Here is a 14331-nt window from a genome sequence, read left to right on the forward strand (position 1 = left end):
GCAAAGTGAAGAAACCTGTTTTGCAGCCTGTGAGTAACCACTCCATTCCCAAATGGGCAGAATAATGTGGTGCAAGGTCGAATGGATGCAGCAGAGCCACTGAAAGCTCCTGTGGCAATGGTTAACCCCTTGTCCCCACTCACATCTCCTCACTGGCTTACAGCATTCATATCTAGGAAAGCCACGATCCACACGCATGGATGCAGAGCGAAGGGACTTGTCAATGTGATGCCAAGAGACCTGAGCGGCATGTCTGCAACAGGTTGTAAGGCTTCCATTTTCCACCTTCCTAACTTGCTAATTTGGTGCAGCACCTCAAAACTCTAAGAGAGAGGCAACCAAAGTGAAAGCATCCAGGCCAGAAATCCAGGCTGTTAAAGACACATCAGAGCATGAGTGGGAAGGGTGGAGAGAGCACACGGGGACCTGGCTGTGAATAGGGTAGCTGCAGCAGTCACTGGCCATGCTCAAATTATTTATGCCATGGCAGATAAAGAATGGCAAGGCTTGTGTGCCAACACATCTGCATGTCCCCTCTCTGCACCTGTTGCTTCACTGAAGTTCAAGGAGGAAAGGACCCTCTGTCCAGACTCTTCCTTCCACCCTGCCCCACCAGAAGTACTCACTGGAGGATGTTTCCTAGAGCTCTGTCCCACCTGGCTTTAGCTTTTGCAAGCACATCCTGCAGGACACTGTCCCACTTCCTAATGCTGCCTGCCATTCAGAAATATTTGCTGATAACCATCTCAGTTCCTCCTAAACACACCTGGTAACTGCTCCTTCCACCATGCTGTTGCACGTGATCCACCCATCTTCCAGGATGGCCACTGCTGTGGGATTGTTGTGGGACATCTGTCTCCCTGGGAGCAAAGCTTTTCCCCTGCTCTGTCCTCTGCTGCCCTGATCAGCTGTGGAGGAGCATTTGGCTGTGGTAGCTGCTCAATGACACTTAGCATGGCCAAGCATCCCCCCGGCCTGACCATGGGAAGAGTGGGAAATGCCACAGGGATGGCGTGGTGGGACAAAAATCATTCACCAGAAGGTGCTGGAATTTTTCCCTTGCTTTACCTAAATAAAGCCCAGTAATTTCCTTCACCTGCTGCATTTGTTGTGTGCTGGATATAATCTCTGCCTGGTGTGGGGCTCTGCAGTATGGGCTGGAGGTTGTACAAGCCATATGACCACAATCTGCTGCTCCCAAATCACAATGTTTTTTCCATTTGTTTTATTTGACTTTGCAGACACTGCAGAAGAGTACAGAAGAAGCAAAGCTAAGGGTTTTAAGATGGATCCAGCACTGCTGGTGTTCAAAAGAAAGTCTCCTGCTGGAGAGGGAGAGACAGAAGCAGAGACAGGGAAAACAAGGGATGGTGAGAAGATGGATCAGGGGGCAAAATAAATGATATATGTGTTATGGGACCCATCCAGGGGGTCTAGAAGCAGGGGGCAGAAGGGAGAATGAGTGGGCATGAGGAAGGCAGTTCACTGGCTTGTGAGTGCAAGCGGGGCAGGTCCTGCTTCATTTGCCAGCATAGGTGTAGCCCCTGCGCATCAGTCCTGTGGCTTGGGAGCTTTTAGTGGTGCTGTAGGACAAGACCATGAAGAAGCCTTTAGGAAGGGGACATTGACAAGTCACTGGAGAGAGCGGGAGAGGGGAACGGGACTGCTTTTGCTGGCCAGGTAAGCTCTGAGGAAGAGAAAGGTCCCATGGAAGGACCTCCATGGAGAGATGAGACGGAGAAATCTCCATTAGCATCACCCTTCCTGACCACATCCCAGGAGTCTTGCTTTCCTCAGAGAGAGGCCAAGATCATCAGGCCCACACCTTATCCCCACTGAGATGCTATTCTGTTGGCAGCAAAAGAGATGAGCTCGCTCATTCAGACTCGTTAAACTGAACTCGAGCCCCACAGACCTCCTCAGCTGTCTCCTCCATAATCCTGCAGCCAGGCCTGGGATGCCTCAGCTGCAAATTGTGAGCCCTGCCAACATCCCAGCTCAATATTTACAGTAAACTTTACATGACTGCAACAGCTCTCCTTTTCCTCAATTACATACAGCATTTAATAAGTCCTGTGTGGCTTCTGACTATGTAACTGCTAACATGAGGCAGATTTGCACCCACAAAGCCCGAAAAGCAGGTGAAAGGGAAAGCTTGGCAAAAAGTGTTTTACGAGAGCAGTGACATTGTAGGATACACCAGACTTCCGTGCTGAATCTGGGAAACAATTGCAGATTGTCGTGACAGCAGTAGGTTTCAGAGTGAACGTGTTTGCCCTGAATGAGGCAGATGGATGTCCTCCCACAGCAGCTCCCTTCCCCTTGCCCCACTGCCCACAGCCAGTGTGCACATGGAGATATCCCTCCCGATAAAGCCCTACAAGGCTGACTTTCCAGGTGGAGATGCAAGGACTGGGTGCTACAGCAGACTGTGTAGCTTGGAAATCTGGAGGGACCACACTCCTCTCTTTCTAGCTAATTAAACCAGCGAGGGAGCTAATGCTGGGGAGGCCGAGCTGGCAGAGAGGAGCCATTTGCTGCCAACCCACTGATCAGGGGGCAATTGCCAATGTGAGTCTGTGACAAATGTAAAGTCATTGACTGCTGTGCAGCCTCAGCGGTGATGTCTTGAGCCCCACATGGGCTGCAGAAGCTGCTGGTATCCTCACTTGACCCTGTGAGGGGTCCTTAGCAAGTGGACCTTGGCAAGGCAGATGGAGGCTGCATTAAAAGTCAAGGCTTTTTGGTCTCATCCTTGCCCTTCCACACTCTCAGTGCTGTAAGTGGTGCACAGTGGGGTTGGGGAACATCAGGCAGCAAGGGGCTTGCAGAGCTACAATTTTAACAAAGCCACCAGCCCCCCTTTATTTGCCTTCTCTTTCCACTCCCTGCTTCTGCTTGCATAAATCTTCCTTACTGCTTTGTCCTGCCCGCTCTTAAAATTCCCAGGCAACGTGGTATTTCTAACCCTTGCTGAAGCTGTGGCACAGCTCGCTAGAGCCCAGCTCCAAGGACACCCTTCTTCCCATGTGGAGGCCAGCTTAAGCGCTGCACTGGGAATTGTTTTTCCTTTTTTCCATTCAAGTGTTTGTTGTTGCTCTCTGCACCTTGAGCCTCCCTCACCTCCCGTCCCTGTTTCTGCTTTCCCTGGCTCTTTTCCTCCATGGTGGCTGCCGTTCCTCCACAGCTGATGCCTTTCTGCAATGTGCTTTGCCCACCTGCCTGGGGATGGTTGGTTCTGCAGCCGCCCTTTGCATGCAATGCTGTGGCTGGGGGCCATAAGCAGCCTCCAGGTAACATGAATATCTGCATCATTTCTGTGGGTGAGGACTCACTTCACAGCCCAAAACACTGGAGGGAAAACAGCGGTCAGAAGCAGTGGACATTGCCCATTCTTGCCCACATGTGGCTAGGCTGTGGCTCAGCACTGATCCTGCTCCTCCTGGTCCTGGCTTACAAAGGGAGCGTTCAGGTCACGACTGACTGCTGCACAGTGGGGTGAAGTCTAAATAAAACAAGACAGAGAGGACAGGGAGAAAACCGAGGGGAGAAGGTGCATTTAGCACAGCAAGCATCTGCAAACCCCAGGTCCCATCCCTAAGCCCTGCTTGATGCTAAACCCCAATTTTGGGAGCATGTGAGCAGGAAGGGCAGCCACTAAGCCTGGCTTGGGAAGGCTCCAGAACCAGGAGGGAATTCCTGTCTGCCCAGTAACAGCACACACACTCTAACTGGTTTCACAGCTGAAAGGTAGAGGTGAAGAAAAGGCATCATGTGCTCTGTTTTAATTAAGCTGGGTTTAATTAAAGCCGAAGGAGCTTGATGGCTGCTTTTCACACAGTCTCCCCCCAGGACTGATTAGCACTCTGCAGTCTCTACTCCCAGCTTCTCACTTTAATTAATGACTCCTTGCTTATATTTTCTTTCCTACTTATCATCACTAGGGCTGGCTTTAACCCTGTAGGGGCTGGTTTGCCACACTGGAAGCTGGCATGGGGCAGAGGGAACAGGAAAGGCAAGGGCAGGACAGTGTTTTGGGACTAGTGGCCGCCACCAGCTCACCTGCAAGCTGGACATAGCTGCCCTCTGCAAAGCAACTTAGTCCTGCTGGTCGTGTGCCAATTCTGGTGCCTGGGCATCCTAATTCCCTGGCAAAGCAATGGGCTCAAGCGCTGCCCTTGTGCTCATGGGGACAGGACCTTGTACAGATGCTCTGCAAACAGCCAGGACAGCACTGCAAATGCACCTTGCAGCAAAACAGCCTTGCTGACCAGAGAGCTAACAGTGTGATGGGGTGGTCGGGGCACATAGTACTATTAGCCATAGGGAATTCTGATTATTTGCTTTTGGGGTTAGCTTCTGGTTCCTAATCCATGACCAGCCTTAGCAGGTTGCCAGCTGATTATTTTAATTCCTCTAACAACTACGTGTTTTCTTCCCCTCTCAGAGCTTTTGGGAAAGCCCAGAGGAACACTATTTGCCATGTCTCCTTTATCAAAACTGCTGGCTCTTCCACCTAGTCACCCTGTGGGCTCCTATCTGCCCCTAGGGCTGTTCTTCCACGCTGGTCAGGCACAGTGCATGAAGAAAGTATCCTCTTGCAAGAATCCTTCTGTGATGGAGGAAAAGAGATCTGTCTTGCTTAGAGAATGAGCAGAGGAAGCAGATGAAAGGGTGGGAGGTTTGCCAGAGATGCTTCATGGGGCTTCTTTAGAGGCACAGATAATTACAATGATAGATTCGGAGTCTGCTAGAAAGGCAAAGGCGGAGGAAGCATCAGAGTTCAGATGTTGGCTCAATACCCTGGAGTTTAATTATTTCAGCTGCTGAAGAGTGGAAGAGATTCTTGATGTTTGCACATACTGCAGTGTGCACTTTGCAGTCACTTGCATGAGTGAGTGGCTGCTTCAGAGAAAGGCCTTTTGCTCAGTAACATCCATGCAGCTTTGTTGGGAGGCTTTGTTGAAGGCTATTACTTCTGCTGTGGGTTTTCAGTCTTCACTTGCTTAGATGAGCCCAATCCTCAGCCTGGCTGGTTTTGGTTGCATCCTACAGCACCAGCAGTGGCTGCAAAGATGGGGGGATGCAGCTGGGTTGAGTGGCTGGTGATTCAGAACATCACTACAGAGCTGTGCTCTGAACAAGGAGGGGAAATGGAGCATATTTGGAGGCCAGACAGCAGTGAGGGGGGTCAAGGTCTGGTTAACATCATGGCCTTGAGGAGGGGAATGCACCACTGGGAAAGGACCTGGCAGGTGTGTTTGATGGAGGAAAGGAAAATGAGGAGGTTGGACTGAGTTTAATAATAAAATAAATAGCAGAGGAAAACCTGTGCTGTTGTTTTCATTGTTCATTACTGCAGCAGAAACCTCTGGGAGACACAAAAAGCTGCCACCAGCCTCAGGCCTATGGGCTGCGCAGAGAAATCTGTGGCCCAGGGTGCAAGGGCAGAGGGAAAAGCAGGGAAAAGCTACTGAGAGAGGCCAAAGACTCTATGCCAGGAGCAGCAGAAAAAACAGTGCCAGTGAACAGCTCCCAGCACAGCACAAAGCCACATTCTCCTCCTCCCCTGGAACTTTTTCTTTCCTTCTTTCCTTCCCCAGCACCCAACACTCTCTCTCGATACACAGCTGCTGAGCATGTAGCCAAGGCTTTGGCATGACCAGCTGACACACAGAAACCTGAAACTTTTCTCAGTCCAGTGCCAAACACATGACATGGCTCTGACCAGCACGGTGCTTCAAGCCTGAGCCAGGAAAGCAGAGCTGAATGTGGTGATTCCTACATAACACTTTCATGCCCCCCCCCCCCCCCCCCCCAAAGAAGAGCAGATCCCCCTTTCTCTTTCTTACCCTGTTTTATTGCTAAAGCAGCAGCAAAACTTCCTACAAGCCTGTTTGTTTTATGTGCCTCAGCTCATGGTGCCAGTCTCCTGGCTGGCTGCATTTCCCCCACCTTTCCCTTCCAAGCACACAGTCAGCAGCAGTTATGAAAAACTCCACTGTCAGGCAAGATAAAGGTCTGAAGAGCTGTCAACAACACCATCACGTGTGCTTATGCTAAAAGCCTCACTCTGAGTTCCAGCTAGGTGTAATTCCCAGTTTTGAGGAAAGCTTTGCAGGCAACATTAGCAACTAAAGCAGCTGTGGCGATAAAGAGCCACTTCAGTCACCTGCTCTTTGGGCACCTTAATGGTCTCCTCAGCAACAAGGCTGTTGAGTGCAGACATGGTGACAGACAGGTGCGCACAGACACCAAGACCAGGCTGTGAAGACAAGCAGCAGCAAGATGAGCGAAGACTGGACACAAAGCTCCTCACACAGGCACCACCCTGGAAAGTCTCTGCCCCTCCCAGATGTCCCTCCCCAACCCCTCATCCCCTTGCTACCTCTTTACTCAGAGATGTTCTATCTGGTAGGGAGCAAGGCACAAGTTCAGACACCTTCTCCCCACCAGCTCCATACTTACACAGGAATGGAGATTGGGCAAGGCTGTTCTTCCTCCTTGCAAGTTACCCCTTCTTCCAGCTCGAAGCAATCCCACCAAGATTCTCTTTCCTCGATTTCTATAGTTTCACAGCAACCAACTACATTTAAAGTTTGGCTTTCTTTCAGCAACTGCATACTTCGATCTGCAAACAGACCGGTGTTTCAATTCAAACAACTTTGTGTTGTCACTTCCAATTCCAATACTGGATCTGAAAGCAGCAGTTACCCAGTCTGGTGCTGAGCCTGAGGCCTGGAGCATACATAAAGAAAGAGGAATGAGCTGCTCTGAAAAGAAGAGAGAACCTGGCTGAGGAATCTGAAAACGTCAGCATGACTTTATTGAAGTTCAAAATACAAAAGGTCAGATTGTCTCCCACCCCCTCAGTATCCTTCCCATCCAGCATATCATAACAAAGCATCAGTACTCACAGTGACGTCTCCAGCCAAACCACAAGACCATTAGTTCTGGCCACAGCCTCCAGCACCCCACAGATGACCCCATCTAAAAGCCACGCGTATTTCTGATATCTTAGCTTTGAACACTGAGGTCCACTTAGCCTCTTCCTGGACAAGAGGCCAGATATTAGAGAACATGCTGACCTGAGTGTCTCTGAGGAATGCTCCGAACTGTGGCTGTAGCATGATTAAGCTGAATCCTACAAATAAACACTTCCAAACTAGTGATTCCCAAGCTGTGGGATGGGTATTGCTACCATACACCACGTCATTTAGGTGTGGCACACAGGCAGGAACTCAGATCGCTACTGTGACTATTTTTGTCACCCTGCTGCTATTTGCACCTTATCATCAGGATTTATGGATCCTAGCTCTAAAACAAAGCTATCTACATCTTCATTACTATCCACAGTGGGGCAGAAGCAAGAAATTAGCAAGGGCAATTCCCTGCATCCTTCATAGCTGCATCACTGCAGGCTCCCAGCAGAGGTCATAACTCGTTCCTCAAGCTGCACTTAAAAGTCCTGGAGCAGAACCTCTCCATGATGAGCAAGAAACACAGCACGGCTCAGCCCTGGGTTTGGCAGTGCTGAGAGAGCCGAAAACCCTTCTCCATCCTACCCCCATCCCAGGCTGAATACACAACACTTCCTGTCACAACTGGACCTCTTGCCATGGACCACCAGCATTAGGAAACACTAAAGTCAGTTATGGTGGGCTTTTTTGCAATATGTGGATGTCTGCTTAAAACTGCACTAGGATTAAGTCACCTCACAAACCTCATTCTTGCATCAGCACAGACCTGACCTGCTAGCTGTCTACATGGGTATTCTTTACAAGTGTTTTACTGTAGCATTTAAGCACTAACTTGCAGCAGTGATTTAAAAACAGAGGCCAGTGAAAGCTGTTAGTCTAGTGATTAAAAGCTTTGTATCCCATTTGTAACCAGACAGATTCTCTGCCTTCTGACGGCAGGCTCTGGGGAAGGTCAGGATTAAGCCTGGGTGCGTGTTTCTCAAGGCAGTGTTTGCTCAGCTGCTAGCATGCAGAATTAAGCATGTGCTCTTCTCACAGCACAAAGCCTTCTGTTGTTCAAGGCACCTGCTTTCTCCCCCATGCCACTGACTACTGTGGAGGTGGCAAAAGGTGCCTGTCCCAAGCGTTTCTGTGATGCTGGCCAGCTGCAGAGTGCACCAGACAGGGCTGGTGACCGCACATGGCATCGGCCACCACCTACATCGAGCTGAAATGCTTAGAAGGCAGAATGTCTCTGGAAGGGGTATCCTGTTCAGTGTAAGCCCATTTGATAAAAAGAAGGGCAGCTCTCAGTGCTGCAGCACTCTGTCTCTGTTGTCCAAAGCCTGCTGCATTCCCACGAGGCAGCTGTGGCAGCACCCACAGGGACAGTCTGGGTGCCAGTGGAGAGTGGATCTGGCAGGAATTGCTGCTGGCAGCAATGTTTATTCAGCGATCTGGGAAGCAAGCTTCAGCTTCCTCTTCTTCTCTCTCTAAGGCTTCTCCTGCTGCATCAGGAAGATGATGTGGAAGCCCATTACCTCTTCTCCATCTTCTGCATCTGCAGGCTGAGCGATGTGAAGCTGGCCAGGAGGTCTGTGACCTCGTCCACCTGACAGGATACAGTTAGCTGTTAGGCAGAGGAATGCAGCTGTGCAGTTGCCCATCACCACAGAAGAACCCCCCCATGCAGCAGGGATCATCCTTGCACCAGGACTTCCAGTAATGCCTATGCTGAGCTTATACTAAGACAGGATCCCTATGGTCCCATAGCCACTGTAGGAGGGCTCCTGTCCTCACAATCAAACAAGTCCTAATCTAAGGCAAGGGGGCTTCTCCCCAGTCCCCAGGGGGTCCTTAAAATAAGTGTGTTGCTGCATTACCCAGAACTCAACAGTAGTATCAGGGCCGTTTCCTCTAAGCCTGTTTCTAAGGGCTAATCTTTTGCAGGAAAAAAAAAAACAAACAACCACAAACCCAACCAAACAGCAATAAAGCAAACAGGCCCTGCAACCTTGTGTGGTTGTGCTGAACCTAGCCTTAAAATGTCTGTGTCCTTGGCCCAGGTCCTCAGCTTCTCTGCTGAGCTGCCAGGCACAGTGATGCTTTCTGCATTTTAAAATCCAACACAAAGGAGTACCACGAGTCATCACAAAACATGCCCACTTTACCCACTGAGCAAGAACACTTCCATAACCACATGTTCAATGTCACCTCTCTCATGCAGTTGCATTCTTCTTAACACAAGTCACACCACAAGTAGGTGAGTCATAGCAGCTCCACGCTGCCTACCTGCTCCTTTGTGCTTGTCCTCTGTAACCTGGAGCAGAGGTCATCCAGCTGTTCCTTTTGCTCGTGCCTCCCCAGACGGTCCAGGTATTCTCGCAACATCTGGATTATCTGAAACCAAAAAGCGTAAGAGGTAAATGTCAGACACAGCTGCACCCGCCTGGGGTGGAAAAATTACATTACATTACAGTTAAATTGCCAAGCACAGGCTTGATGCTGCTGCAGTATGTGGCAGAGAACATGAACCACAGAGAAGAACATACACAAAGGAACAGGAGAGCACTAATGGCAGCATCAGAGGTGTTGATCAGCCACAGATGAACTAGTCATGATTCCTGTGCCTGGTTTAAGAACAGGGAAGAGAGACAGATCCAGCTGAAGAAGAACAAGGTCTAGTCCTGTAAGCACCAACTCTTCTTTATGGCTAGTCAGCTTCCTTCACTGTGAAGAGCAGGGACTTCCAACTCCTTGTGTACAAAGGATAAAAGCTGTTGTGGCTCCTATGCGGCTCCTGAAGTGGGGTCCACACTTCAGGTATTTGTGAAGCAGCCCCGTGACTGCTTTCCTATCCCATGTCTTCACGTATCAGAGCAGGGCAGACTGCACTAGGAATGCAGAGTCCCTGCAGGAATGCGTACACCATGGCTACAGTCCCATGCTGTGCTCTTTCTCCAACCACAAGGCATCTGTCTTACATGGTGGCTGAAGAAAAGAGAGTGCTTCATACAGCCTGAGAATTAAGATACTCAATGCATCCTTGGCCTACCAGGGCCAAGAGATATACTGCAAAAATTCAGAGCAGCAGTTGGGAAAAAGGAAGGTCTCTGAAAACAGAAGGTGAAAGCCAAACTCTCAGAGCAGCTAAGAGCCTGCAGACAGGTGTTTAAATAAAGGCTGCGAGAGACTACCAGGCGGTGCATTGCCTTACCAGAGCATGTGACTTTCTTTTACCTGTTTCACTTCCAGGCGTACGGCCTCCAGGCTGTGGGAGAGTCCTTCCTGCAGGATGTTCAGCTTTGATTTGGCGAGGTGCAGAGGGGTTCTGCCAGCTCGATCTAAGGCATCAACTCTGGCCCCTGCAAAATGCATGCAGCAAGGATAGAAAGTGAGGTCTGTCTTCAAGACTTAGTGTCCCTGGGGAACATCGACTGGGGCAGGGCAGGAAAGGGACAGGCTGTAATTGTTATAGACGAAATGTTACCTCCGCGCAGCAGCGTGGTGATGACAGGAACGTGGTTCGTGCAGGCAGCTGGGGAGGGAAAAAACACAGGACACACAACTCAGAGGTACTAGCAAACAACAAAGGAGTTTCTGCTCAAGTGTGGAGCTTGACACTTCTCAAAGGGCTCTCTGCCATGGGAAAGAGGAACAGCCCAACTCTTCAGGGCAACCTCATGCGCAAGCCTGGGTACTCTCTCTGGAACAGATGTCACGCTCCTTGGGGCTGGCAGCGGGAGGGAAATGGATTTTCTCTACCTCTGACCCTTAAACCTTCATGAGGAGTGAAGCTAATGAAATGCAAATAGTCCCTCCTAGGTCCTTAAAGTTGGGGATGCATGCTATGATGCACAGGAAAGAGGAAGGTAGAGAGGAAAGGAACAGCAAGGCGGTGTTCACCTTACCTCTCTGCATGCAAAGCTCATCTGTGTGGCACTTACCCAAGTGTAAGGGAGTGTTTCCCAGCCCATCTCTCTGGTTTGGGTCAGCCCCATGGTCCAGAAGCAGTTGCACTGGAAACAAGGAAACAGAGCCATGTCAGTGCCTTCCCTTTGCCCTGCAGTGCCCCACATGTGCTGCAGCCCTGTCTGACCACATCTCGGAGGTGTAAAAAGACTTGTTTGGCAGCATTTGGCCATGCAAGTCTACACAGCAGCCACCAGGCTGCCTTAGGAAAGCTCATCAGCTTCCTCACAGAGACAGGGGATGTAGGTTTGCGTAGCAATGCAGAAGAAACCAGCACAAAGCCAGGTAGTGCCACTGCCACTGGACTCCCTGAGAGGAAGAACTGAGACTACAAACACCCTTCTGCACCAGTATAGCCTAAGAACTGGGAGCTGCTTTCCCCACTTCAGCAGGGAGACATAACAAGACCCAGAACTGGAGTTCAGCTGGCAACTTAGCCACAAAACACACAGAAAACAGCAATCTCTATGCTGAACTAAACTAGAGAGCACCTTTCAAAAATCTCTGCCATAGGGAAGTCGTATGACAGAACTCCCCCTCCCCACTCACCAATGTGATCGTTGCCATTGCAGGAGGCGAAGTGCAGGGCTGTCCGGCCTTTGTCGTCTGCAGCACAGGGGTCAGTTCCATCCTCCAAGAGTTGCTGCACTGACAGTGCCAAGAGGAAGAAGAAAGCAGATAAGCTGAAGGGGCACCCACTCTTCTGCAGTTAGGTACACGCTGTGCCAGCTGTCAACTGGACTTGAACCAGCTCCAGGCGGCATCCTGGCTCAGCAGAACCAGCCTAGGCAGCGTACCCTGCACCCTCTGTAACAGCCTTCACCAGCTTCCACGTACTGCCACAAAAGAGAAGCCAACAGCTGTGATGGCTAAGGCTCCCTCCAGCCAAGTATTCAAGCTCCAAGGACAATCAGCAGCAAACACCTACAGAAGAGCATCAAAAGATGGCCAAGATGCAGACTAACTCTCACAGACTTTAGTCAGCGACATCTCGGGCACTTCACAAACCAGAGTTGGCATCCTGTACTTTACTAAGCCCTTCACAGGCTTTCTCCATAGATTTGTGTGGGTGTTTTCTGCACCTGTGTAAACTTTTCACGCCAACATAGGTCCATAACAAGAAGTTTCACCGTAACCACTAGCAGCAAGAAAAGCCGACTCTTCACACCTGTTTTGAACAAGCCCCTTCCTAAATTAATTCTAAACTCCTAGTTTTTGCCATACTAACAGTGGCTACTGATTGAGAAGCAGGCAAGTGAGTGCACCAACCCACCAACACCAGTGCAGATACAACCCTAGGAGACAACATAGTGAGGTGAGCCAGTGAACAGCCCGAGTAGCCATACCATCACCTACTCACACTTGCTCTCCCTGCTTTTCCACCCAGCTACTTCTCTCATGCCACCAGTGGCACTTCTTGTAACCTGAACTGCCTCCTTTTCTCAAATAAGAGGGAAAAACCTGCTCACACAGAGACAGAGGAACAGGGACAGCTCTCCAGTATTGGGCACAACAAAGACACCAGCAGGGGCTAAAAAGGTCAGGAACATGAAAGTAGCATCTACAGCAACATGTGTAAGGGCACCCGTGAGGGCTATTGCTCCTGAGGTTTTGAGATTATCCCGATATAGCAATTGGTTTGGAAAAGAAAATTAATTCCATAGCTGTTAAAAATACTGACAAATTCACTGTATTTTGAGATATTTAATAGCATATCCACAGCAGTTAAGACTGGCCAGCATTAGAGACAAGCAACTGGATAGCTCAGACCACTGCAAGTTACCATTCTCCTCAGCTTCCAGAGATCAAATTCTAGTCACATTTTAACTCCTTCCTGTACACTTACTGCTTTGAGTGTGGTACAGAATTGAAAAGAACACTTGAAAAATGAAAGTGGCATTAATGGGGGATGTTTGATACTCCAGAAAAGAGAGTGAGACTGGCAGTGCCACCAGTGAGAACCATTAATGGGGAACGCTTTATCTAATCCTTCCTTGATGTTAGAAGGAAATGATGTAATCTTTCTCACCCAGAGCCACCACAGGAAACAGCAAAGATTTTTACTTGCTGATGAAGAATAAATTAATCATCAGGCACTTCCTTAAGTTGCAGAGTATACAAAATATGGCAGGATTAAAAAGAGAGGAACTGCGTATCAAGTACAGGTGGAAAACTCTAAGATAGAAGAAACAAAAAATTCATAAAGCCTGACTCTTTCATTCTTCCTCTTGACTTGGTGGCTGAAGCCAAGCCTTTCAGAACTGACAGAGCTCACAGGTGACTTTATCCATCAGTTCATAAACCAAAGTGTACTGTGGACTCAAAGGCTGAAACATGCTGTTCTGACCTATCAGGAGTTTCCACAAGTCAAACAAGTTCCAAATTCTGTTCACAAAATGGCACAATGAACAGTTAGGCCTGCAGAGCTGATGGGACAAACTTGCCAACAGCAGCATAGCTTAGGAGTGACAATGATAAGGGCCAAATAATACAAACCAGCATTGCTGCTGGACACGTCATTTCAAAACTCACCTAACCTACAGCATAGAGAGACACAGAAAGTCACAGATAAACCATGACCTTTCTCTGAAGTCACTAAAGAGACAGGTAAGAGAGTCCAGTGCTGGTCCTGGTTCTGATCAACTGGTTGACACTGTCTCATCATACAGGATATGGCTTGGATAGTCGTAACTTTTCCATCTCACTAAAAGACTATCTTCTTGCTGCTTACAATTAGACAAAAGTCACATGCCAAAAGAGCTGGAATAATGGTGGAGTGCAAATTTAGCTTGAGGCAGTTGGAAAACTAACACTATGATCCAGATGTAGCAGAAAAGTTAATATTATCATCAGCCTCACTCTGCTCAGAGAGTAAAACAAGGCTCCAGAAAAGCAGTTTATAGATTTGTAGCACCTAAAGCACCACATGCACAAACTGTCTCTGTCTTCCTCCTCCTCTCCTAAAACAAGGGTCATCGACAAAACCACCCTTCTAGGAAGAGGTGCCATGTAAGATTAGCAGAAGTCTTACCTGTGTCCAAGTCGTTGCTATTGGCAGCTTCACGTAGCCTTTTCAGAGCTATAGAAAAGAGAAAGCAATTACTGGAAAGCAAAGAGGAAAAAGGAACATTTTCCTTCCAAAACATCCCTTCTTGGCACTCCAGTCCAGGTGCCTGGCCCAAACCACCTGGGTGCTGGCTCAGCCCAGAGAAGGGGATGCAGGAGACCAAAATGCCAGGTAAGAAGCACCCTTCTAACCTCCTCTTGAGGCCGGCCACGGGCCCCGCACTCCCGACAGGCATCTTCCCCTGGCAGAAGCAAGGGTGCCTTCGCCTTCCTCCTTCCACACACGGGAAAGCCGAAGCTTTACCAGCTCCCCAAATCAGAGGCTCCCCGCCGC

At 49.3% G+C, this 14331-nt stretch overlaps 1 protein-coding gene across 1 annotated transcript; it reads right to left on the reverse strand.

Annotated features, from left to right (window-relative positions):
• Window positions 1-8268: 8268 nt before the first annotated feature.
• Window positions 8269-14010, reverse strand: ANKRD54 (ankyrin repeat domain 54; the record flags this gene model as incomplete). Its single annotated transcript, XM_010194890.1, has 8 exons — window positions 8269-8352; window positions 8400-8571; window positions 9252-9359; window positions 10200-10324; window positions 10450-10497; window positions 10907-10978; window positions 11481-11579; window positions 13963-14010. Coding segments are annotated over 7 exons (575 nt in total), but the record flags the coding sequence as incomplete, so codon positions are not given.
• Between the last annotated feature and the right edge of the window lie 321 nt (window positions 14011-14331).

Source organism: Mesitornis unicolor, unplaced genomic scaffold, assembly GCF_000695765.1.
Source record: "Mesitornis unicolor isolate BGI_N332 unplaced genomic scaffold, ASM69576v1 scaffold28761, whole genome shotgun sequence".
Lineage (NCBI taxonomy): Eukaryota > Metazoa > Chordata > Aves > Mesitornithiformes > Mesitornithidae > Mesitornis > Mesitornis unicolor.